Raw genomic sequence first — 25,813 nt, 5'->3', positions numbered from 1 at the left:
AAAAAAAAAATGTTTCTCTATTAACAAAGGGTAGTGTTTCTTTGTCACATTAATAGGAAACAGAGACCAAAAAATGATCTTTGGCCCTTTGATACACTACCAACTTAACACCATTAGCTTAACTTTGTATTTGTATTCTCTGCTTAAAATCCACAACAGTTTTCCTGCCATTACTTGGAAGCTTAAACAGTTGGAGTCATTCAAGACCACCACCAAATGGCAAGTTCTGCACAAACAAAATGCCCTGTGACTATGCAGGAGCAAGCCAACAGCAACAAACTTCATTTACTTGTACATTCACCTCACAGAATCAGCACATTTAGGACCGGGTAGGCTACATGGGGAAAGCAATGGTTTTCTCCCACCCTTCCTTGCTGTCTTCTCCAGGATGTGGTTCCAAGGCTCCTGTCCTTCTCATAGCCTCCACCTCTTTCTTTCCACTGACTTCTATCCTTCTGCCGAAAGAGTATGAGACCTGTCATCCACCAAGAAATTCTTACTCCAACTCTATTGTTTCTGTCTGTGAAAACCTTCCTTGGCTTTCTGGTACCCAGAAATTAAATTACAAGATTTAAAAGAAAAAAAAGTGGTAAGATACTTTGATCATGTTAATCCTACTGACCTAATTTTTTACATTCACTTTAGAGCTTATTCTCTAGCTTCTTTATAAGCATGGGCCCTTTGGAGCACCACTTTTATTATGGTTTAGATATAAGTTGTCCCCAAAAAGCTCACGTACAAGACAATGCAAGAAAGCTTAGAGGTAAAATGATCGGATTATGAGAGTATTTACCTAAACAATGTGTTAATTCACTCATAGGATTAAAAGGCAGTAACTGTGGGCAGGTAAGGTATGGCTGAAGGAGGGGGGTACCTGGGGGTGTGCCCTTGAGGTTTATATTTTGTCCTTGTTGAGCAGATGTCCCCAGCTGCTTTTCTCTACCCACATACTTCCACCATGATGTTCTGCCTCACCTAAAGTCCCAAGGAAGGGAATGGGCCATCTGTGGATTGAAACTTCTGAAACCGTGAACCCTCAAATAAACTTTTCTTCCTTTGAGATTGTTCTTGTCAGATCCTTTGGTCATAGCAGTGAAAAAACTGACTAAAACAGCTTTTTAAAAAATCTTTTTCTCAGCTTTTACAAAGGCATTATCCTGGATAACCCCTCCTTTATATTCTCATTCTTTGGATCTTTTTCTATTTCATTCCAGGAAAAAAAAAAATGATCATCTGCAAAAGCTGCCTTGCATCTCTGTAAACTCCGCCTGTAATTGTATTATCACACAATTTAAGTTCTCATCTTCCCATGGATAATTTCCAAATCTACATCTTCAACTCCACCCACACATGGACTTTGGCCACAAATTACTTATATTTTCTCAAAGAATATATGTTGGCAAATTTAATATAAGAAAAATTGTGCTGAGTACGGCCGGAGGTAGAAATAGATCTGGGAAAGAATAATAATTCCAAAGATGGAGTCTGGAGAAATTTCACTGGAAAGGTGACATTTAAGTCACATGGGCAGAATTTTGCAGGCAGAGATCAGCAAAAGAACATTCCAAAAAGGAAAAATGGTTACTGAAAAGAAAGTTTGCCATGACACACCATAACCCCAATTATGGATAAAAAAGAAAAATAAATCACTTTGAAAATTGGGTCAATGGATCACCTAGAAGGTGCAACAGATATATCACACCTAGTTGCTATCCTATTCATGGAAGGACATAACTAGAAAACTGTCGTGAGCAAAGTGGTTTACAACAGTAACTACTATGTCTTACTATGTGCTGAAGTTAATCCACACAACATTACATACATGCTGTCATCCCCATTTGCAGATGAGGAAACCAAGACTGGAAGTGATTGTCATGTGTGGCAGATTTGGACGCCTAATATCCTGCGTTTGGACATGCCCTTCTGTCTTTAAAATCCAAAGGTTGTATAGGTTTCCTATATATCCAAAAGAAGATGGCTCACAAAGAATCCAAATCCCTGCACTAGCTGCAAACCTATACCCACAAAGCTTTGTCTTGACCACAATTTTCCTGGATCTAACTTTGAAATTTTTCAAGTCATAGAAACCAGGCTTTAACTCCATCTTACAGGGAGGAAGAATATTACTGACATGCAACATTAAAAAGGAAAGCAAGCCAAGAAAAAGTTAACTGAATTTCTTTCTTAGAAACTGTTGTTTAAATCAAACTAATCCCTCTTTCTTGCCAGTAACAATAACATAGCTAAGAAAAAGTCTGCATATAATTTTTCTAGCTAACCAGTTAGACCTTTGCTACAATTATTCCTCAGAGCTAATCAAGCTGTAAACAAATGAATTTCTTTTTAAGTACTTTGAATAAGTAGCTACTGAGAAAGTTTTTTTAAGGGCCTTTGTTTCTTCTACTGCTCTGTTGGTGGGATATTTGAAACATACAGTTGTAAAACCTTCGGACTCCAGCTAAACAAACCATTTCACCTTTTACTACTTCTCACTGACTTTGAATTATTTCATTCACTTATATAGAGATATAAGATGCTAAAAACTGAATAAAAGAAGAGGCTGATTTATACTAAAAATAATATTAAAAAACTTTTCCAGAGCTTGTGGACAATAAGAGTCTCAAAAGAATATAATATTTATAACATCTGTACATCCTACTGATAGGTGAATATACCAAATGTCTTTGTTCACATGTTTCAAGAGGTAGTAGGTTAACAAAGTTTTGTTTGATTTCATTCTAGTTTTTTTTTAAAGTCACCAAATGTTCACACAGAACATTACTCAGGGAAGGAAGAAAATAGGAAACATGGTGTAGTAAATCTAGACAGAACATTGGTATACAGAGTTTCAGACTGTGTGGCCTCCTGAATGTGTGGATTAATCTTACAGCAGAATTGAAAAAGCTGTTGTTTAATATAAGGTGATTCTATTTTAAATAATGTCTATGATTTGCATCAAGACAGTAAGGAGAGTGTAGCCCTATATAGGAAGAAGACTGACCATGAGTGGCTAATTGCTAAAGCTGGATGATGAAAACTTAGGGGTTTATTGTACCATTTGGTTGATTTGGAGATACTATGTTTTAAATTGCTCTTTGGCAATGAAGTAACAGAAAGTTAACCAGGATAGACTTCTGTTCTTACTCACAATACAAGAATTTTGTCCTTCACATTTGAAAGATCACCTCTGGGAAGAGGGCCTCTCTGGTAACTAGAATACCCAGTCTATAGAAGCAATGATTTAACATGTGTCTAGTACTGAGAATATGGCCTGCTACATGGTAGACATGTAGTACATATTTTTAATCAAAAAAGGAGTGAATAAATAAATGAATGCATCCTGATAGTTATAGAACCAGGGCCTGTGTGACCTAATTTTAAACTCTATTTTAGGAAAAGCTTTCTAATAGAACTATGCAGACCTGAACTGGGCAACTTCAGGGCTTTCTCCCCTGGTTACAATATCCCCTGCACACTCTACATTTGCTGAATGATTCTACAGAGGAGATGCAGGCATCATCATATAGTTTTTAAGTACTTATTGAGCACCTATTATGCCATGCATATGATATTCAGTTAGAATATAATGAAAAATAGAAGGAATTGAACCTCTGACTTCTCAAACCTTATAGGCTTGTTTGTCAGGGACACAGAGAAATAAAAAGGCCACTGCGATACGATGTCATTTGAACCAGAGGGGAAGCTAGTACAACCAGAGAAGCTACATAGGAGAGATGTCTAAGTAAAACTCAGGAAACAATGTCAGGGAGAGCATTTGGAAAGTAAAACTTGAAGAATTGGAGGAATCCACCACAATAAGGAAATGGAAGGGTAGAGATAGGAGAAATACATAGAAGGTTGGAGTGAAGTTCTTTTAAGATCTTTGCAAATCTAGAAAAAAATCTACATTTGTAAGCATTTAGAATATATACGACAGATTCAAATACAATGTTGGAACAGAGCCCCACAGTGGTTCTTTAAGACCTATAAATACATACTTCTGAATTGGCCTTGAGCTGGCTTGCTTTCTTTGTCTTTATGGTATGCAATAAGTTGAACTGTGTAATTCTGCTCTGGCATAAGACCTTGAATAATTGCTTTAGTTGCAGTGTTCTGGAGATTCAATTGATTGGTTTTTCCTCCTATAATAAAACAGAAAGATAAACAGTTCTACATAAGGTTAACTATGTGTATTATGAAATAATAAAACAAGATTTTAAAAGGCTAAGACACTTTTAAAATTCATTTTCACTGTTTGCTTTTACAGTGTACAGCATAATGTTTTGATGTACACTGAAAGGTAAAGGCGTATAAAAATGTATATAATAAATAGTACGTGGATATAGCACTTCCTTGGAATACAACTTTCTCATTTTCAGCTGTTCTTTTTTACTAGAAAACTTGGACAACTGACTAAATTAGATAAAAGCACATTAATGAAAATCTTCCATCATAACATACTATGACTTGTATTCTCTAGGCAAAGCCATGATACAAAGGCAGAAGACAGCAGGCCCTCAATATCAGATATACTCTTCAAGGAAAAGAGTTCTGCTTAAAAATGAAAAGGGAGCTATGAGCAGGCTGAATATAATTATCCACACTGGAATTTTTCCTATGGCCTCTCTAAGTAATTCAAAGCATCCTGGAAACATGAACAATTGAATTATCTTAAATCTAGCCACCATGGGCTCAGGATGCTGAAGAAACCATGCATTGCCTGCCCACTTAAGAGTTTCTGGTACGGATTACTGCAACTGAGAAAAGGGAAATTAATTTAAAACTCTGTCCCTCTAGCAGTAACAGCAAGAGGGGTTTGAAATTTGCCAAATTAATCAAAGATAACACAAATTATAATATATTTTAATTATATTCTAATAAAATGAATGTCATTAAGTTTGAAAGGTGTTTTTGCTGTTACTTTTCATGCTGCCTGCTACTAGAACAGAAAGTTGGGTCTTTCTCTTGCCAAAGCCCCTTTCTTTAAATGCATTTGCATCCAAGATGTTAAATCTGGTTTCACAAATTTCTATCATTTAAAATTCACCCACTATAAAATTCACCAAAAGTAAATTTTCATAATGGGTGCTTTCCTAAAAACAAAAAGTTCCGTGTAAAACCCTGTGTATTAGAGTCTTCTGTTGAGAGTTACATAATGTATTATTTTATTAAAGGCTTTGAGAATCCTTCCATTAAAAAGTTTAAAACTCTGTCTAAACTAGCATTTCCCAAATCTATTTGACTATTAAACCATTTGATTGCATAAGGGCTATTAGCATCCTTGCAGAATAGCATGGTGAAAGACTGGAATAAACAATACTTGGACTATGTTTCAAAGTACTAAAACATCTGTAAACAGTATGTGTCTAGATTTATTTATTGCAGTTTTATTTACTATATCTAGTCGAGTATATACCAGAGTGTCAAGTTATTCAATTGACTTGGGGTACTGTAATAAGGACATTATGCAAAGTAAACTCAACATTCATCAGGAAATAATTTGCTTTCACCCCAGTTTTTATTTTCATTTTATCCATATTTTTATTTTTATTTCACTATGGACATTTAAGTAAGAATTGGGCACACACATTTTTGGATGCACAGTTTCAGAGGGGATTGAAGGATCAGGTTGAGGTTTGGCTCAGAAACCATCCAAATCACTTCTAAGATTGTATGGTTCCTCATTACATTCCAAAATCTGACATAGGGAATTCTCAAAAGTACCACAAATTAGTAACTTGTATACTGACATTTAGATAGAATCATAATGGTATTCTAGAATCTCTTAAATTTTAAACTTCCATGCTGTCTTCTTCTTTTAAACCATATATATATATTAGTTGTTAACAGACCTTTATTTTATTTATTTATATGCTGAGAATCAAACCCAGTGCCTCACACATGCCAGGCAAGTGCACTACCACTGAGTCATAGCCCCAGCCCCTAAACCAACTATTTTTAAAAGTCCAAAAAATTCAAAATTGGGACACACTCCAAAGTGTAGTGTCTGACCCAGTCTTGAGAATCAAGAGCTTCTTTCTCCAAGTGAGTCACTTCTGTAGGCCACCACAGGAAAAGTTGGCATCTGCTGTCATTCAACTGAAAGTCACTCTAATGAGCCTATGCATAGTATTTCTTAATTTTTAAAAATGCCCTTTTTAGTGACCAACCAAGAAGCCAGGTGATTCAGCTGTCTGTCTTGTTTCTCAGATTTAATACAAATAGGAATTGCCTAGGGACTCTTAAAATTCAGATGCCAATTCAGGAGTTTGGAGTTGAGACCTTATCTTTAGCATTTCATAACAAGCTCTCATGCCAATATTACAGGTCCCCAAATCTACCTTCATGAAACCTCCACAAGGAAGTCACTAACATTGCCTGACACATTGCATAGAAGAAACAGAGGCACTAAGATATTAAATACCTCTCCAGAATCACACTACTTAAAAATGACCAAACCAGGGTTTGAACTAAAAAGTCCAGTTGTTGATTCCTTCTTCATTTCCACGACACCCATGCAATCCCCCCACATGCCCTCTCTTCAGTTTATCATACTTGTATAATAGAAGCATAAATATGAGAAAGAAAAATTCAACTAAAATTTAATTAAAATTTTTTGCATATTACTTTATACTCATGATTGATAAATTTGTTCAACTTATATTTTTCCTGCTTTAATTTATCACTTATTTTTACAATGTCTACTTAGCCTTTACAGTAATAAGGTATAATTTCTGAATTATAACATTCTATCAAGTTAATTGATTATAATGTATTTAAATAGTCATGACATCCAGGTGTATTATACGTTTGAAGCATCATTGGACTTGAACAGAGATTCTTCCATGCTCTGGAAATTTGACCTGAAGAGAATTAATTACAGAGAGATCAAGATCACTTTTTTATACTTTGGAGAACATAATTTCTTTGATTACAAGATGAGATTTCAAGCTTAAAAGATTAAATAAAACAAAGAGCTTTCAAATGATCCCTAAAGCAACACTTCCAACTACCTATACAAAAGAAGGTGCTAATGCTCTTCTTGATTGTTTTTACCTGAAGCTGGAGTCACAAGAAGTTTGTATCCGCCAAATTTCCCTCTTGGAGCCTTCCATGAAATCTGTATACTGTCCTGAGATAAGACATTATATCTTAACCGTGTGGGTGGAGCCACTGAAAAGGAAGAATAAAATGGTTTAAACATGGAAATGTCCACACTTCATTTTTTAAACTGAAAAATCAAAGTAACATTCAAAATACACATGCTTCATCAGCCTCAAACTATGCTCTCTCTAAAACCCCATTAATGTTCAGTTTGTAAAATAATGCAAATGGGAAGGCATTTGTTTTTTACTTAACAGACACCTATTTGTCAAATATGACTCCTTATGACAAAGAACTAAGTCTTAGTGTTAGAAATTATTTCTCTATCCTAGTTTAAAAATTGAAGCCAATTTTGTAAAATCCCTCTATTATATTGTAAAGATGAATTTCCTACTTGGAACTTGTGAGCATTTATAATCTTCTCCACTGGGACCACTGTACGCATGACTTTTGGTTTCTCACTGTAGTAATCCAATATTTTTAATGATATAATATTTAAGAAGGATATTAGAACATATTATGGTAATAATATTAGTCACTTAAAACATATGAGAAAGAAATTACAAAGGCATTCAGGATCAAATAAAAGATAATTGTTTTGTAAACTTGGATCAACTCTCCAAGATTAACTGACTTAAACCTGTCAGATACATAGTACATGGGTCATGATTCCACCCAGAATATTTAATAATCATTTTTGACAGATCATCAAAATGGGTAGTTGCTTTTTGAATAAGTCATTCAAATTTTAAAACACGTTTTCAGCACCCTCCATAAATGTTCCAGAATTTCAAAAGAAGGACTTTAGTTAAGAAGGTTTTTATTACGTAATACCTAAAAATATCTAGTTTTTTTATAAAAAAAAAAAAGAAAGAAAGAAAAGTTAATAAATAACAGTAACGTTAGCACTCATTACCCACTCTTATACCCAGCCTTTTTATCTCAGGAAACAGAATACAGGGGAAGGAAAGAAGTGTCCTATAAAATAGGCATGTGGCATAATATGGGGCTTGTATGTTAATATGATTCCCAGTTCCATCACTTATTGACTAAATAACATGGAACAAGTGATTATGTTTTTCCAAAGAATCGGTTTTCTCGGTGTTAGAAAAGGTGACAGCAATACTTTCTGCAAAGGTAAGATGATAATTTTGAATAAGCTAATGGATATAATGTACTACAATAGGTGGTCAATAAATATCTCCTCCCCTTTTCCCTCATTTCCTCTAACTTTAAGCTCAAAAATCCTCAAACATCTGTTGAGTCCTCACGAAAATGTATTGCTATCCCAATTCTGCGGATAAAAGAACCAAGGAGCACCTAAGAGACATGCTCAAGGTTACATACTAGTGAGGGAAAATTATTGACCCCAGATGAAACGTATGCACTATTTGATTGGATGAAGATCTACACTAAGAAGTCACCCTTCACTGAGCTGGATGCATGACGAATTAACTACTCTACAAACTATTCCCTCATCTGAAGTCAGAAAGCACTGAAAGACACAATCATAAGAATAGTGTTCACTTTCTCATTGTTCCTTACTACCCATAAGTAGAGAGTGCTAGTCATGCGGGACAAGCACATCAGCTTCCCATTCTGAGTTTGATAATGAATGGAAGAAAGAATTTCATTGGTTAATGGGAAAGCAGGAATTTTTTTATTGATTCTTTTTAGTTTTATATGACAGTAGAATACATTTTGACATAATTATAGAAGTATGAAATGTATCTTGTTCTAATTCAGACCCCAGTACCTCTCCTTCCCCTTCCCTCTCCCTACTCACTGCTTCTCCCTCCCTCTATTGGTCAGAAAGTACAAATTTATCATAAGGACAACTATTTTTAAATGGAAGTGGAAGGTGGCTAAACCTAGCACTAGGATGAATAGAGAAACTTTTACTATATTGCTCAGTCTTCAACTTGGGAAGAAACCTTATGTATGATAGGTTCTTGTTACTTATGGGAGAAAATTAAAAATAAGAATTAAAAAAAATCAAATACTAGATCCAAGTTTCTGAGTCAAATCAACTCAATGGGCTGGTAGATATCATTGGCCAAGTTCTGCATTGACTGTGCAGTTGAAAGAAAAACAGCATGCCTGAGAACCATCAAGTGGAAAAGTACATCAGATGGGGGCCTCAATCTAGGTGGTTCCAAAACAGTCAACTGATTCTACCAGCACCCCACTACCACTACCAGGTACATTGAGATCTCACAGAGAGCAGAGAAATTCTAAATCTATAGAGCCTTTCCAATGTAGGCTACTACTTTATTATTTTCTCTGCTTTAATAGCCCTCAACATCTTTTTAGTCAATTGCTAACCTTCTAAACCCCCAGCAAAAAGTACAGAGGACATCATAGACAGTGCTCAGACAATGCAGACAGTGCTCTAGAAACCAGATTAGTGTTGGCTTATATGGGATTGCTGAAGGACACAAAGTCTGGAGAAAATGCAACAACCAAATCCAACAATAGTCAACGCTTTTCTTAATTTACAAATGATTCATATGACTACAGCTGCATTGTGACCGCTAGCAAAAAGCAATACCACTGTGACCTTTTATCAACACATCACATTAATGTCTATAGGATTTAGATAACTCTCATAATTGCTACAAGAAAATCATGATTAGACACAAAGTTCACAATCCCTTTAAGTTTTTGCCTTTGGGGGAAAAACATTGAAAAAAGAAATGCTAGTTAAAAAAGAAAGAGGCATGAGGTCACAGTTGTGGATTTCAAAGTTAGCCCTTTTCCCCTTTTGGAAGGTCCTGGGACCTGAGCCAAAACCAAGGGCAGCAAAATTGACAGAAACACTGTTAGTTTCATGGAGAAATAATTGCTCTTATCTCATGGAACAAAAATTTGTATATAGTTAATACCAGACCCATGATTTTTTTTTCTTTTAACAAGCACAAAGGAAGGGCTTTCTATTGCATATACACTGTACTTAACATTCAGTAAGTACAAATGCTTGCCTGAACTTGACTCAAAAGCTAACTTGTGTCAGTTTATGTCCTTATTTTTCAAAAATAAAGAACAAAAGTTAAATGTATAGTTATATTTCTGGCACACACCAGGAACCTAGAGGTAGCTGACAAACTCATCCTTTGCATGGGGAAGCAAGACTTCCTGTGCCAGGTTAGGCCCAATGGAACACTTGTGAGTACATGAACTTCACCCTAAAAGGGACGGTGGACGATCCAAATCATTATCTTTTCTGGTGCAGGGTGAGTCCTGTTGCTAAAAATATAGAGTTGGTTGGTTTGTTTGCTATATGGGTGTTTTAGTCAGCTTTTCACTGCTGTAACTAAAGGATCTGACCAGAACATCTATAGAGGAGAAAAAGTTTCTTTGAGGGCTCACAATTTCAGAGGTCTTAGTCCATAGAAGGCTGCCTCCATTTCTCAGGCTCGAGATGAGGCTGAACATCATGGCAGAATGTGTGGAAAATGGAAGCAGCTCACATCATGGTGATCAGGAAGCAGAGAGAGAGACTCTACTTTTCAGATACAAATATATACCCCAAAGCCATGCCCTAATTCCCACCTCCTCCAGCACCCCCTACCACTTCAGTTACCACCCAGTTAATCCCTGTCAGGGGATTAAATCACTGATTGGGTGATTTAATTGGCTCTTACAACCCAATCATTTCTCCTCTGAACCTTCTTGCATTGTCGCACACATGAGCTTTTGGGGGACACCTCACGTCCAAACCATAATAATTGGATGGTGCTTTGTTTCAGAAGGAACGCTTTCTTCAAAGCCAAAGCATTTCACTGCAATCTTTCCCTTAGGAGCCCAAAGGCAGGAGAGGCATTTTCTGTCATTCTGTTGAAGCCTCCCTGTCATCAGCATTTATGAAATACTATTTCACAATCTGACTGCTAATTAAAGGGCAATTTTCTGCTGTTTCCTCCTTTTCTTTCTTTCGTTTCAATTCATTTTGAAATCTCGCTGTTTTGACAAGTAGTAATCTATGTAAAGATTTATCTCTTTTTTAATTTATTTTACTTAGTTACACATGACAGTACAATGATCTTGACATATCATACATTTGAATCAGATGGGATATAATTTCTCATTTTTCTGAGTGTACAGGTTGCAGAATCACATTGGTCATGCAGTCACATATATACACACAGTAATAATAATGTCTGTTTCATTCTACTAACCTCCCTATCTCCCCATCCCCTCCCCTCCCTTCCCATCCCTTCTCTCTACCTAATCTAAGGTAACGCTATTCTTTTTTTTTTTCTCTCACATTGGATAGTGGAAGGAGACCCTCATTGCTATACAAAATACAGCATGAAGATGTAAAGATTTATTTCTAATGAAATATTCTCTTTTGTTTCTTAGAACATGCTGTTCCACACACAACACTGCTGCGACAGATAGCTGTGGTTTTCATACTATCCATTAACATCTCCCCTCTTCCTTACCAAACAGCACCCTGCTTTTCTTCCAAGGAAAACTGTCTTCCTACTTCAGGGGAACCTTGGCTGCACTGCCACTCCCCATGCTCCCCTGGGTAAGTGGGAAAATGACTCACACCAGGTCAAGCTGACTCTCCCAGAATCTGAAACTTGAGTCCAGTAATGAAAGAAGGAAAAATGGCTCTGGTGATGTCATTGCCAGGACATGCTGTGTGCAAAATTGTCATCAGTCCCACAAACTGTATCCCCATGGGTTCCCATGTTCTTATCTTTGTCAAGTTTGATTACTTAAATTTTATTTTAATTATTTGAGCTACTGCATGACCTACTAGTGTATACATTTTTGTTTAAGTTGGCCACAGAAAATTCCTTTTATGTGCAACCAAAAATCTCTTTTTGATAGAGATGTTATAATAGAGGTCACACTGAGAGTATTTTCCTCTATAAACACAGTTAAGGGTCCTAAATTGATAAGACTACTTATTATATTTTTTAAAAAAAAACTTTAAATAGCAGAGAGTTATTCGGTTATTTTTTCTAAGGGATCTAAAACCAAAAACAAAACCCTTAGTTTTTAAAAATATTTTTTAGTTGTCAGTGGACCTTTATTTTATTTATTGATACGCAGTGCTGAGACTCAAACCAGTGTATCACACATGCTAGGCAAGCGCTCTGCCACTGAGCCACAATCCCAGCCCAAACCCTTAGTTTTTATGTCACTTATTTTTTCTGTTACATACATTGCCCAAATATTTTATAAATAGGACTAATTAAATTTTGAGAGACATTCTTTTAATCATGTTGGAATCTGATATATTTTAATTTCATGATCCATTACAAAAATGCAGAAAAAAGCAGTAAGAAAAATACTCTCAATGTTCAAATATGTTTAACTGAAAAATACATGTGAAATGTGTGGACACAGAGGCCTTTATAAAGTGACATCTAGTCTCCATAAAAAGTCTCCAATTTCATATGCTTTGAGGTTTTTAAGTGACAGTCACTTTACCTTCTGTGGTTCCTTTTTTTAACCATCCAAAACAAACATTGCTGAAACCAAAGCATATTTACTGTGAAATTCGGAGAAAGTGTTGATACAACCATTCTGTCATTACTATACACATCTTTTCCCTACAGTCATCACCTTACTTTTCCTGCATACCAGTTCATTTACAACTTGTCTTGTAAAGAAGATGCCAGAATAATCCAGGTAAATGCAACTCCTCAAGCCAATGTGGGTTTACAGTTTTGGGAGGGGGAAAGATTTTTATGAATTATTACATGAAGAGACAAAGTGATAAGGTATATTCGTTGATCAACAATTTAAGAGGGAATTAATTTCCTGTAATTTTTTTAAAAATGTTTATTTTTTATTTATAGGTGGACACAATATCTTTATTTCATTTTTATGTGGTTGCTAAGGTTTGAACCCAATACCTCATATGTGCTAGACAAGTACTCTACCACTGAGCCTCAACCACAGCCCCACCCCATCCCAGCCTGTATGCCTTTTTAATGTTAACTGTATTAGTTCCCTACTGCTGCTGTAACAAATTTTACATTCTTAGTGCCTTAAAACAATAGATACTTACTATCTAATAGCTTTAAGGATCAGAAATCTGAAATGGGTATCCTGCACTAAAATCAAGGTACCAGTAGGCTATATTCCTTTTTCTTTTTTTTATTTATATATGACAGCAGAATGCATTACAATTCTTATTACACATATAAAGCACAATTTTTCATATCTCTGATTGTATACACAGTATATTCACATAAATTCGTGTCTTCATACATGTACTTTGGATGATAATGATCTCACATTCCACCATCATTTATAACCCTATGCCCCTCCCTTCCCCTCCCACCCCTCTGCCCTATCTAGAGTTCATCTATTCCTCCCATGCTCCCTCTCCCTACCCCACTATGAATCAGCCTCCTTATATCAAAGAAAACATTTGGCATTTAGTTATTTGGCTAACTTCACTTAGCATTATCTTCTCTAACTCCATCCATTTACCTGCAAATGCCATGATTTTATTCTCTTTTATTGCTAAATAATATTCCATTGTGTATATATGCGACATTTTTTAATCCTCTCATCTATTGAAGGACATCTAGGTTGGCTCCACAGATTAGCTATTGTGAATTGTGCTTCTGTAAACATTGATGTGGCTGTGTCACTGTAGTATGCTGTTTTTAAGTCCTTTGGGTATAGTCCGAGGAAAGGAATAAGGAGAATCCATTTTCTAACCTTTTCCAACTAGCGGTCACACACATTCCTTGGCTTATGGCCCTCTTCCACCTTCAAAGACAGCCATAGTAAGTCTTTCTAGCATGGTACTCTAGACGCTGGATCCTCTGCCCCCATGTTCCATATTTAAAGCACTTTGTGATTATATTGGAGCCACCCAGACAATCTAGGATAATCTCTATAATTTTAAAGTCAGAAGATTATCAACTTCATTCAATCCAACATGTTAATTCTCCTTTGACATATACTATAACATGTTCATAGTTTCTGGAAATCAGGAAGTGAACAGTTTTGTGGGCACATTATTCTGCCTACCACATGACCTTTTTTCTATTTTGTTCATAAACATGACTTTTAACATGCCTATATGAATGAAACTTAGCATCAACAATAGCTAACTCACAGGAACTCACTACCATATTTGCTTCAGAAGGAGAAAACAAATCCAATAAAGCAATTCATATTCTTTATCCCTTGCTCAAAACTAATCATGTAACTAAGAGGTGTCATGGTAGAAATAAGATGAGTTTTCTCAATGATCTCATGTATTTTCCTAAACACTAAAGTCAATAGAATGTAAACTTTTTCTTTCTGGGATTTCCTCCAGCATATAGCCACCATCTTCCTTCTTGAAAGTTGTTTTCAGCCTTCACTTCTAGGCCACTGCACTCTCCTGACCCTCCTGATAGTTGAATTTGTTTGGGACACTTTGAATTGTCATTTTCTTCTACTAAACTCTTAACTGCTAATGCTCTGCAGACTTCACACTCCTTCTTCCCATGAGCTATCCCTTTCTAACTCTACCTCAAAGTTTTTTCTCAGCTAATTCCCAGGAACAATTAAATTCAAACATAATCTCCTGTCCCAAACTCCTTCTCTTAAACTCCCCACCAAGTGCCTACCAGTCATCTCTACCTGGATGCCCCCCCAAATAACTCAGCTTCATATATTTTTCTAGGATTAAAGTCATTGTTTCCCCTTCAAATACCTGCTCCATTTATTAATCTCTTCAACCAATGTCTATTATGACTGAAGCAATCATTCTGTACTGGAAATAAGACACCAAAAGAGAGTACACTGCCTGTAACGAGGTATAGTAAGCCATCATCAGGCAAACAAACAGAAGCAGTAATAACCCAGGGGTTGAAATGAAAGGTCCCATCCACTCAGGTCTCGAGCCCCGGGTTTTAGACCCAGACTCGTAGCTGATGTTTCCCATTTCTGCACCCATCTCCATATTGAATCATTTTAATCTTAAATGATTATTGGATTCATTCTCTTCTTTCTATCATATCACCTACTTCAGATTTTCCACACCAATTTCATTAACAATTTTATGTCTTTTAATGGTCTAACTTCTCTTACTTTTTCTAATCCCTCAAACCCATATAAGTTACAAACAGAAGTAGAACCACCAATATTGTTATCAAAGTGTTTTTCTTAAAAACATAATTGTTTAAAATCTTCCATAACCTGGCTTCCATCCAGCTTTCCCCCTTCATCTTTTGCCACAACTGCACAAAGTTTATATTGTGACTTATCTGCCTATATGTCTGTCTCTCTAGTAGACAGCAAGCTGCTTGAAGATAAAATAAATAAAATCCTATTTGGCTCTAGATCTTGAACTGGACACACAGAATATGCACCATCAGTGTTGTTTTAAACTGACTAACAATGAATACCTGGTAGAGCGCACCCTTGGAAATATCCCAGAAGAGTTCTAAATGATCAGTTACTCCATGACTGACCCATTGCAGAACTAAGCTAGACTGAGAGGACAACACTAAAGAGTTGAGCGACGTCCCCATGCTTTGTTCCTCAGGACCTGTATCTTGCATCCTTGAGTTTAGAGTGAATTGTTTATGATTCCTATCATTGCTTCTCCAATCACCACTGCTGAAAACATTAATTTACCAATGTAAACAAGGAAAGCAGAATTTGTCTACCTAATTTCCCACTATGTGCAAAATGAAACAGTTGAAAATATGGGTATAAAAACATACCATGTAAAAGCTTTTTGAGCTTGCAAAGAGTTTGGTTCTATTCCTTTCCAGACAGATAAGCCTCCCTTTAAGGAAGCAGGGTGTGGTGGGTCATGCATTTGAGTTTTCCACAACACTCAACTCCAAACATTAGGCATTAACATTCCTAAAAACACTTTGTCACATTTATATTTCCTTGCTCTGTGATAAATGACATTTCATCACCAACACTTCAGTCTCTGCAGGATTACCATGTTTGTCTAGTTACATCACTACACACTCATGAATACTATGCACTTATTTCAGGTATTAGCACGATTTTTCTGTAAAGGGCCAGAGAGTAAATATATTTGACTTTGAGGGACATACAGTCTGTGTCATGGCTACTCAACTCTGCCATCATAGCATGAAAGCAGCCACAGAGAATATGTAAACAAATATGCATGGCTGTGAGCCCATAAACTTGCTTCATAAAAACCGGCAACAGGCCAAGTCTATAGTTTCTCAACCCTAGATTTATGTGATAAAATAAGATTGAAATAAAAAATAAAAGCCAGGAGCCCAGTAATAATACAAAGAGTAGATCTCACAAAGTTCAATTAAAATAAAGCTAGTAATCATTACAAATGCTTAACATGGGTTGCCAGGAGCCTTTAAACTATGTGCTCCATTTTCAAGGAAAGGAGCAAAATTAAGGACCAAGTATGAGTGGGTACAAATATTTTATAGACACTTTATATGGGAGATGAAGTATAATTAGGATATACACACATGCATATTATAGCTCTATTAAAAGAACTGATCTTGTAATATGAAAATTTGATTTTCACAGATTAAACTTGCATGGTCTTTTCAGAAGGAGCTACTTAAGCAACGACCTCAAAATTAATATACTCAGTTAACTGGTGAGGTGGTAACACTCATCAAAGCTATGGTACCTTTCTATAGTACAAACAGTTGGTAAAACTGAGTTGACATATTGGCCTGCCTAGAAACACCATTAAACCAATGAAGCACTATTAATCCTAGTGGATTAAAACAATAATCAGAACCAAGAGAGCTACACTCTCAGACCCTATGATTCTGTTAAAATTTTCAATTACCTTGACCCTGGACGATAGTGCAGAAATATGCAACTGTCAAAAAAGCTGGAATCAGCCAGTACCGCATCTTGCACTGAAAAATCTTCATTTTATTTTCTGCCTTTTACATGGGGTGTAGCAGCTGCCTGGAAACAGAAAGCACAGGGATTTTTTTTAGAAGCTGAAAGTAAGTATACATGGTCATCTAGGACAGGCAAATAAGCTAATGTGGATTGGCTTTGTTAGGAAATAATTAATTCCCTAGAACATTGTGGATGACAGTCTAAAATGCAAACCGATGAAAGATTTTTTAGAGGAAGTTGTAAATGGAGATAGTGATCTGAAGGCATTCAGGAGAGCGGTTCAGAATGTGCTTTGTGACACTTCTCTAAGGACATAAATTGCATAGTGGATCTCCCAAAGAGATAAATTCCATCACTTTACCTGAAGTGAGCAGTAAAACCCGTCAAAATGTCCTATCCGGTCACATATGTCCCTCTCATATTTATCACCTATAGTTAGTTAGAACTTCGACCACCGCCTTAGATTGCCTACAGAGTACAAACATACAGGACCTTTCTACTAGCGATCAAGGAGCCCTTGTAAGCCCACTTGGTGCTCTGTGACATCATTGATCGATGTTCTCTTCATTCAGTTGAATGATCTCTAATCTTTTCATCTTTTGTCATAGCTCTTTTTTTTCTAATATGTGAATATAAAACTCTTCCAGATTTTCTTTTTCCTTAGAATATCAGTGAAAGAGAGCTACCAAAGAGAGAGAGAGAGAGAGAGAGAGAGAGAGAGAAAGGGAAAAGAAAAGGAGGGGAGAGAGGGAGGGAAGGGAAAGGGTCAAAAAGAACATCATTTGCTATTAATCTTCAAGGTCCACCCACACACTAAAATTCTATTTCAGGTCATTATGGAGGAGAAATTCTGAGTCCTGTCCACAGAGATTAAAAAGATGTACTTAGAATCATCTTTATATTCAGAGAGGGCTCAATACATTTTATGGTGAATAAGAAACAGGGAACTGTTTTAGATGAACCATGAGGAAAATTCTGCTCAGCTTTCAGTCTGAGGAAAACCTACACATCTCCTGAAACTTATGTCTTAAAATTTAATCTAATATTAGAACAAATAAAAAAATTTTAAAAAATATTATAATAATATAGTAGTCTTAAAACTAGCATATTCTATTTCTTAGTTTTAGTCTTGAAATTTAGCATGATCCTTTTTTTTATTATAACCAGAAATTTGGGGTCAAATTCATAGTCATCTCTACTAACTCTATAGGACCAGATAAGTTTTCTATGCATTCCTTTTACTCATGACTTTATTGTTTTCCTACCAAACTCCCCCTGTACCAGAATTTCTTTTTTAAAAATTCCATATTGCTTATTTAATCTCAAATATTTTTTTGAAATTGCTACCATGCTACTTCTCCCAGTCCTGGATGGTATTCTTTTTGAGGGATACTATACCAGCCCACTCTTGGAAACAAGTTATATAATCTAGTAAGATACAGAGCAACTATGCTTTAGGTCGGAGCCCAGCATGGGAAATAAATTTTAGTCAATGATTGCTTCCATACTTTCTGTCCGTACAGTGCAGTGAAACACTGTCACCAAGGGGTATGCTGGGTCCTGTAGGAGTCCTAGTCCTGTTCAATTCTGTGAATGGAATGGGTGGGGAAGATTAGCACCATGTCATGTAGTAGCTATAGATGCTAAAGCCCCGGACGGCCCCCTTAGAGGAGACTCCTAAAGTTAAATCTGGCCTCTTCCATTCTTGGGGACACTTGGACCTGACCTTGATAGTGATAGTCACACATGGCCTTGGGTTCAGCTGAATCACCAGGTCAGGAAGTGTCAGTGTTACTTTGGATCTGAGTTAGGGGTAAGCTGAGGATTCCTTCCTTTTCTTTGTAAAACCATAGATCTCCTCCTGTTTTCCTAGCTTCTTCTAACTCCCTCATGATCTAGTCCATGGCCTTGTAGCTGAGTGTCTTTTCATCACAGAGCTGGGAATTTAGGAGATAAATTCCTGTTTAGAACACTTTGTTTCAGAAGGGATTTTTTAGGATTCCATTCCAATGCAGTAGTTGCAAAATGGGCATTGCTCCTCAAATTCCAAATGCAGCCTCCCCTGTGTTTATTTGATTCCAAAGGATATATAGAGTCCAGTGCTGATGCCAGGTCATCAACAAATCTAAAGTGCCACAGGAGGAGGTGACTGCTTCCTGAACACTTCCCATAATGAATTAATTCCTTGGTTGATCCTGCAAGCCGGATCAGTGGAGAAGGATTTGATCAGGACCACTTTAGCTGCCTCCCATTGGGCCTCTGCTGTACTTAACTTAAGCAGCACTGAATGTTGCCAAAATAGCTTCTCCACAGGAGGATTGCATAACTCACAAAAGAGTCCAGGAGATGGCCTCCGCTTATGCCTTCTCTTGGAAACGCTGCCCTTTGCTGCTGCTTGCTTTAACCAAATTCCCGTAACATCCAAAGCTTTGAAGACTAGAGCTGGGTCCCTGTGAGGAGAGACTTGGACAAGGATGTGTCTCAGGGATTCCAAGGTTCTGTCCATCTGTGAAGGCCTCCTGCACAGAGTGTTCTGATGCTTGAACTCTTAGTCCTGGGCTGAATTTGTGCATCCAGTAATACACCAGATTACCATAGAATCTCTTTTAACAACTACCAATCAGACATTTCCTGGCGTCTAAAACTACCTGGACAGCCCTCCTCCCTCTCATCTTCATTGTATCAATGTATTATCATTTTCATGTAATGTCAAATTCACATAGCTAATTTTCAAATTTATATTAATAACCAATGCTGACTTTCAATTTTCTTTTCTTAAAAAAATTTGGCATCCAGATATTTCTAGCTTCAGAAAATAAATTAAAGCTTTCTGTATTTTCAGTGTTTTGCAATAGTTTAAATAGCTTGAGATTTATCTATGAAAACCTGTTAGTAACAGGAGTAAGAACATCAAATGGACATGTTTGGTTTGGGGTTTTTTTATGTTTTATTTTTTGATGCTGATTCTTATACAACTTTTTCAATTTTTTTGTTTCTTTATAGATTTACATAGGTTTTCTACTTCTTAGCTCTAATTTGGATATTCTTCCATGAAATTATTCTTTTTATTTGGATTTTCATATTTATTAACACATAGTTGTATTATCTCTCAATTTTAATTTTTTTCTGTTTATCTCTATACTGTGTGTATTAAGTTGGTGTTTTTCTGACTTCTCTCTTCCCTCCTACATAAATAAGCTACAGATTGTCCAATTTGCAATACTTTAGAACAACTATTTTACTAAATTGTCAGTACTGTTTTGTTTACCAAAAATTTGCATTTATCACTTGTAGTTGCTTTCTTATGCTTTATGCACTTCTTTTTTTTAGTTTTTGTTGTTCTTTTATCATTGCTGTTTTTGTTTAATCCTGAATTAATATAATGCCATTCTGTAGTTGAGGCCATTAATTCGCCACTTAATATTCGTTGGCAGCATCATATTACCTTTAATTTCCTTTTTAACCCCGGAGTTAGTACAATGAATATACCAAAACAATTCTGTGAACCTTCAAAGCTATATGGTTTACAACTTAAGCCTGATATTCAAGCTTCATTCCAGAATAACATAGTATATAGACAGTAATAAATGAATAAGAAAGAAATTTGAAAAGAATAGGTAACATACTAAGTGACCAATATCTATAAGTCATTTTAGCCTGATTTAATTTATTACATATTAGCAAACCAATTATTTGTTAGGACAGAGAAGACATGGAGTAAATAGTGTAGAAGTTTTGATAAAGCACCAGATGAAAAGTCCTGGAACATACATAGAACCCTCACCCTACAGAGACAGGTAAATCAAGCTTAGTGGATTATCCAGAAGGGTGTGAGCAACCCGTAAGTAGACAGAAGGCATGAATACAGGGGGTCCAAAAGATGCAGCAGCCAGGTTCAGCCCTATCAAATCAGTGCATCAGTAAATATGCTAGGCACACAGGTAGCTATCCCATATATCCAAGGAAAAATATAGCAGTAGAACCACTTTCTCAACTCAAATGAAGTGTTCTTTCTAAAATTATCTGTCTCCAGTGATATAACCAGAGGGGTCAGCTAGAACAAGGCATGAGATGAAAGGTAAAGAAACAGGCCACATTTGTGTTTCAGGTATGCACACTTAAGTTCAGGACATGTCAATGGCTCAAACCTATAATCCCAGTGGTTTGGGAATCTGGGGCAGGAGAATCACAAGTTCAGAGCTAGCCTCAGCAACTTAATGGAGCCCTAAGCAACTTGGCAAGACCCTGTCTCAAAATAATAAATAAAAGGGGCTGAGGATATGGCTCAGTGGTTTACCCCAGGATTCAATCCTCGGTACCAAAAAAAAAATGGATCAGGACACACATATCAGACATCACATGATACTACTTTAAAGGGTTGTTTTTCAAGTCATAGTCAGGTGAACAGTCTTTTCTCTGTTCTCATCCAAGCACTGAAATATCTGTGTGCGGATGTTTCCAAGCAATAATTAACATATAACACTGGAAGTTAATCTGCTTTCACTGGCTTTAAGAGCTAACTAAACAAATAAATCAATGCTACATTAGCCTTGGCAACATTTGGGGGAACTAAGTATTATTTACATGGAAAAAATTGTAGGCAGAGCCAATCTTTAAATTCTGCTCTTTTTTGTTGTTTATTTTAAATTAGGATGAGCAATGGCATATTGGAAAAAGTGGAATTTTATCTTCCCAAGCTTTTCTGCCAAGTCCCCAAACTTTTGGACTGAAAAGTAGGGGCAAGAAAAATCCCAAATTCTACTAACATGCCATGAGATATTTTAACATTTACCAAAATGTCAAAGTCAAATTTGTTGAAACTCTGCCCAAAAGCCTGTACAAAACAAGAAATCCTGCCTTGATTTTTCCCCCCTGGGTTTAAATATTTATTTATTTATTTATCTAACTTTATTTTGCTTGAAATCATCATGCTAGAAATGGCTACCTAGCTCTGAGTTCAGAGGTATAAAGTAAATTTGAAGAGAGGTGATAATATGTAATATAAGATATCCTAAAAGAAAAATAAGCCACAGACTGGTATAAATTATCCCAAATTGTGTATCTTTTAAATTACTTATATCCAGAGTAATAAAAACTCCTTATAACTTGCAAAAAGTGATCATAATCTTAAATATCAGTAACTTAAAACTAGCCTCATTAGTGCTAATTTGTTCTGCCTCTATTTTGTATGTTTGGTATCTGTAATTTTATTTGTGTAGCCAGGTTTTATAAGGAGCAAAGACCTTGAGTACAGCCATCAGCCAGTGATCCCAGACATCTACAAAACCTCTGACCTAATACACAGCCATTTTTATCAAAACGCATTAAAATATTTCTTCTAAAGCTTTTGTAAAGCTCCCTCTCTTTCATCTCCCACCTCTAAGAGTTATCTACGTGTACACATACAAACCTTGGGCAACATTCTGTTCAATGACTCCCACTTCCCAAAATACACTATAAATGTAAACAAACTTGCCATTAGCCATCTAGCACATGCACACCCAGAAACTCTATGCCCTGAGAGGTTTTTTAAGTATTGGAATCTTCATTCCAACAATCACTTACTGAGAGTCCTTCATATAACAAAAACATTGTACTTGGTACTAAAGAAGATACAAAACCTTATGCCATGAGTTCCCTTTTGGGAGCTCACTTACAACTTAGTTGAGAAGGAAGACTATAAGCAAACATGTTGAAAAACTAAATGAAATACAAAGGAAAGTTAGCACAGATGGTATGAGTGGAAAAATGGGATGTCGCGAGCCATCCATGGGCTGTGTGTGGGCCACCGTGCATGGAAGGCTACTGAATAGGAATATGTGGTGTCTGGGAGCTACCAGTGGACATTTCCTCTGTGTAAGATTGCCCAGAGACATTGCGAATTACTATCCAGCTCTGCCATGTCCCACACAGCACCTGAGATGGGTGTGACCTGACATGATGCCAATCAACCTGCTGACTGCAAGACATCACAAAGCAAGACTCTGCCCTTGAAACCTTATCCCTGCCTTTGATGTACCCCCTTAAATAAACCGCAGGAGCCATTTTGTCTTTTGTCTAGTTCCAGCTCCCTTGTGGACTAAACCTATCAGGGCTCTGCTTTTGAAAATATATATTTCTGACTCTTTGTCTTTTGTTCTTCACTAGTTATTCTAGACTTTAATTTCTCAGGTGGCTTATACCCTTGGCAAGAAGAAGAACCCCCCACAAGATGCAGGCCGTTACCCCAACCCCTAAGTGGGAGTTAGGAGGACAGTTCTGGCAATAATCTGCTGGAATCCTTAACTAACTGGTTTAACTACTCTATGATTGTTTATCAGTAAAATGTAGAAGATAATATCTATCTTTAAGATGATTTGATAGAGTAGCACTCAAAATATTCTAATTGGTACCAATGTCAGCAACAGGCTGCAAGAACACAAAAGAAAGAGTAATAATAATAACCAATGAATTTGTTGGTTGGCAGATGCTAAAGAAGGAAGGGCAGAAGGAACAAAAGACTTTTTATTCCTCCATCATATTAAGGTTATGGGACTTACTTGGCAGAAAGGCTTAAGCAGAAACTGAAGATTCAATGAGTACAGGCACATCAATTATTTGCATGAGTGACTTGCTTTAGATTTTTTGAAATACATTCCTATCCATTTTTATCACTCCCCAGAGGAGAGCTCTACAGAAGTTTTAAAAAATCAACTGTATGAAAATGTGGGAAACCTGACTTATGAGCAATGCACTGGCTTAGAAGAAGACTTAGCAGTTAGTTGACAAGTTCATGCAAACAAAGTTTGAAGGAACAGTAATAATTAAGCAGGCTTTCAACCTAGGAAAACTAAGAATCAGAGGCACATAACAGATTTCTTCATATACTTGAAAAGATAAAACTGGTTTCTTTTGTGCAGATTTGACAACAAAACTTGAAAAAGTGGTATGACCCAAATCCAAATTCTAATTTTAACAGTAAGAATAGTATGTTTATTTGCTTACTGCTACTGGGGATTGAACCCAGGGGCACTCTACCACTGAGCTAAATCCCTAGTCTTTTTTATTTTGAGACAGGGTCTTCCTAAGTTGATGAGTCTGGGCTTGAACTTGCAATCCCCCTGCCTCAGCCTCCCAAGTTGTTGGAATTAAGGGGTGTGCCACTGTGCTGAGTTTATTTTCTTTTATTATAAGTTTGGGGATATAGGATGGGTAAGTTTTTATCCATAAGAGATGTTACCAAACTTGGGGCAGTGATCATACAGCCTCTAAATTGCCTTCCCCAAGTAGATTTTTAATATTTTAATATTCACTTTATGGTAGAACTTTACAGTCAATTGATGATCTAGGTCATGAAGCATTAAAAAATAAAAATTTTAAAAAAAAACAGTAACAAAAACAACAATAGGCCCAACCTAGTATCATACATTTTGGGTATTCCTTATTTCTTCTCTCTACTGAAAATACCATCCTCCTCACAGACAGAATCATAAAGAACATTTTCAGGATTAGCTAATGAGGTCTTCTTAATAATAAGCCCTGGAACCAGAGGAGTAGAGGAAGAGGGACAGGGAAGAGGGAGACAAAGGGCAGGTACTAGGGAAAGAAATCAACTGCATTAGATAGATAGATAGATAGATAGATAGATAGATATTTTACCTTTATTTTGTTTATTTAGGTATATATATATATATGTATATGTATATATATATATATATATATATATATATATATATATATATATATATAGCTGGGGATCGAACCCAGTGCCTCACACGTGCTAGGCAAGTGCTCTACTGCTGAACCACAACCCCACATTATATTACATGCACATATAACTATGTTATATTGAATCCCACTATTATGTATAATTATAATGTACCAATAAAAAATTTTTAATAAGTCCTGATGGAAACCATTAATTATTACCCATCTGATAATGTCATGATCTGTTAGCATCATAACATAGAAGAAGAAAATGATAATTTAGGAAGGAATAAAGAAAATCTACTTTTATTACTGTCAGCTTAGCTGTTTGTCTGTCTCTTCCTGAGGAAACTCTCCATTGCACATGAAGTGGCTACTGACATCTTTTCCCTATACCCAGGCAGAAGGCACAGCAGTCTTATAGCATGAAGTGTCAAAGGGCAAAGTTCATAAATGCCAGAGAAAAGAAAAGTGAGAATGGAAATGTCAGAAAAGAGTGAGCCACAGTGTAGGAAAGGCCAAAACTGCATAAACCACCCCCCTCAAACCCTGGACATTTTAGAATGATATAGGATCAATTAATCAGAACAACTCAGTGATAAATGTATGTACTTAATACTAGAAAATCTGAAGCCCAAACTGATAGGAATAAAGAAGTCATAGTGAAATTGGAGATTTAACACTCTTTTGAGGAATTGAACAGATAGGCAAAATATTAGTAAAAATGTGAACAACTCCATTAACTAATTGATATTTATTGAATAATACTTCTAACAACTGCAAAATGTGCATTTTAAGTGTATCAAGAAAATTTAACCAAATAGGCCAGACTCTGTACCGTAAAAGGAGGCACAATAAATTTCAAGAAACTGAAACCTTACAGAATATGTTTTCTGACAAAAGAATTAAGTTTAAAATAATTATTGATAAAGAAAATATAAGTTCAAAATATTTGGGATATAACAACCTGCTTCTAGATAATACATGGGTTGAAGAGGAAAGAACATTGGAAATTTTTAAATATTTCAAAAGGAATAAAAGTTAAAACAAAAATTCATTTAAAAATTGTGAAATGTAACTAAAGAATTAGAGAGAAATTAATAGGCTTAAATATTTGTATAAAAAGGTTTTAAATCAATGCTGTAACTTTCCACTTGAAGAAGCCAGCAAAAGAAGACCAAAT

At 36.1% G+C, this 25,813-nt stretch overlaps 1 protein-coding gene across 6 annotated transcripts in view; it reads right to left on the bottom strand.

Moving 5' to 3' along the window:
* The window catches only part of Col14a1 (collagen type XIV alpha 1 chain), a 247,379-nt gene that overhangs the window by 165,204 nt on the left and 56,362 nt on the right, over nt 1–25,813 (bottom strand). For all 6 annotated transcript variants that reach the window (XM_058585704.1, XM_058585705.1, XM_046464979.2 and 3 more), the window contains exons 2-4: nt 16,883–17,007; nt 7,057–7,173; nt 3,999–4,142 (exon numbers count right to left, since the gene is read on the bottom strand). In XM_058585704.1, the coding sequence (XP_058441687.1) occupies nt 3,999–4,142; nt 7,057–7,173; nt 16,883–16,970 (349 nt within the window). In that variant the 5' untranslated portion in view covers nt 16,971–17,007. The remainder of the gene's footprint in view (nt 1–3,998; nt 4,143–7,056; nt 7,174–16,882; nt 17,008–25,813) is intronic.

Source organism: Marmota monax, unplaced genomic scaffold (genome assembly GCF_021218885.2).
Source record: "Marmota monax isolate L192 unplaced genomic scaffold, Marmota_monax_Labrador192_F-V1.1 WCK01_AAM20220418_F8-fsc00003, whole genome shotgun sequence".
NCBI classification, from domain to species: domain Eukaryota; kingdom Metazoa; phylum Chordata; class Mammalia; order Rodentia; family Sciuridae; genus Marmota; species Marmota monax.
The sequence above is the reverse complement of the archived record's forward strand: the minus strand, read 5'-3'. Positions and strand labels throughout refer to the sequence as shown.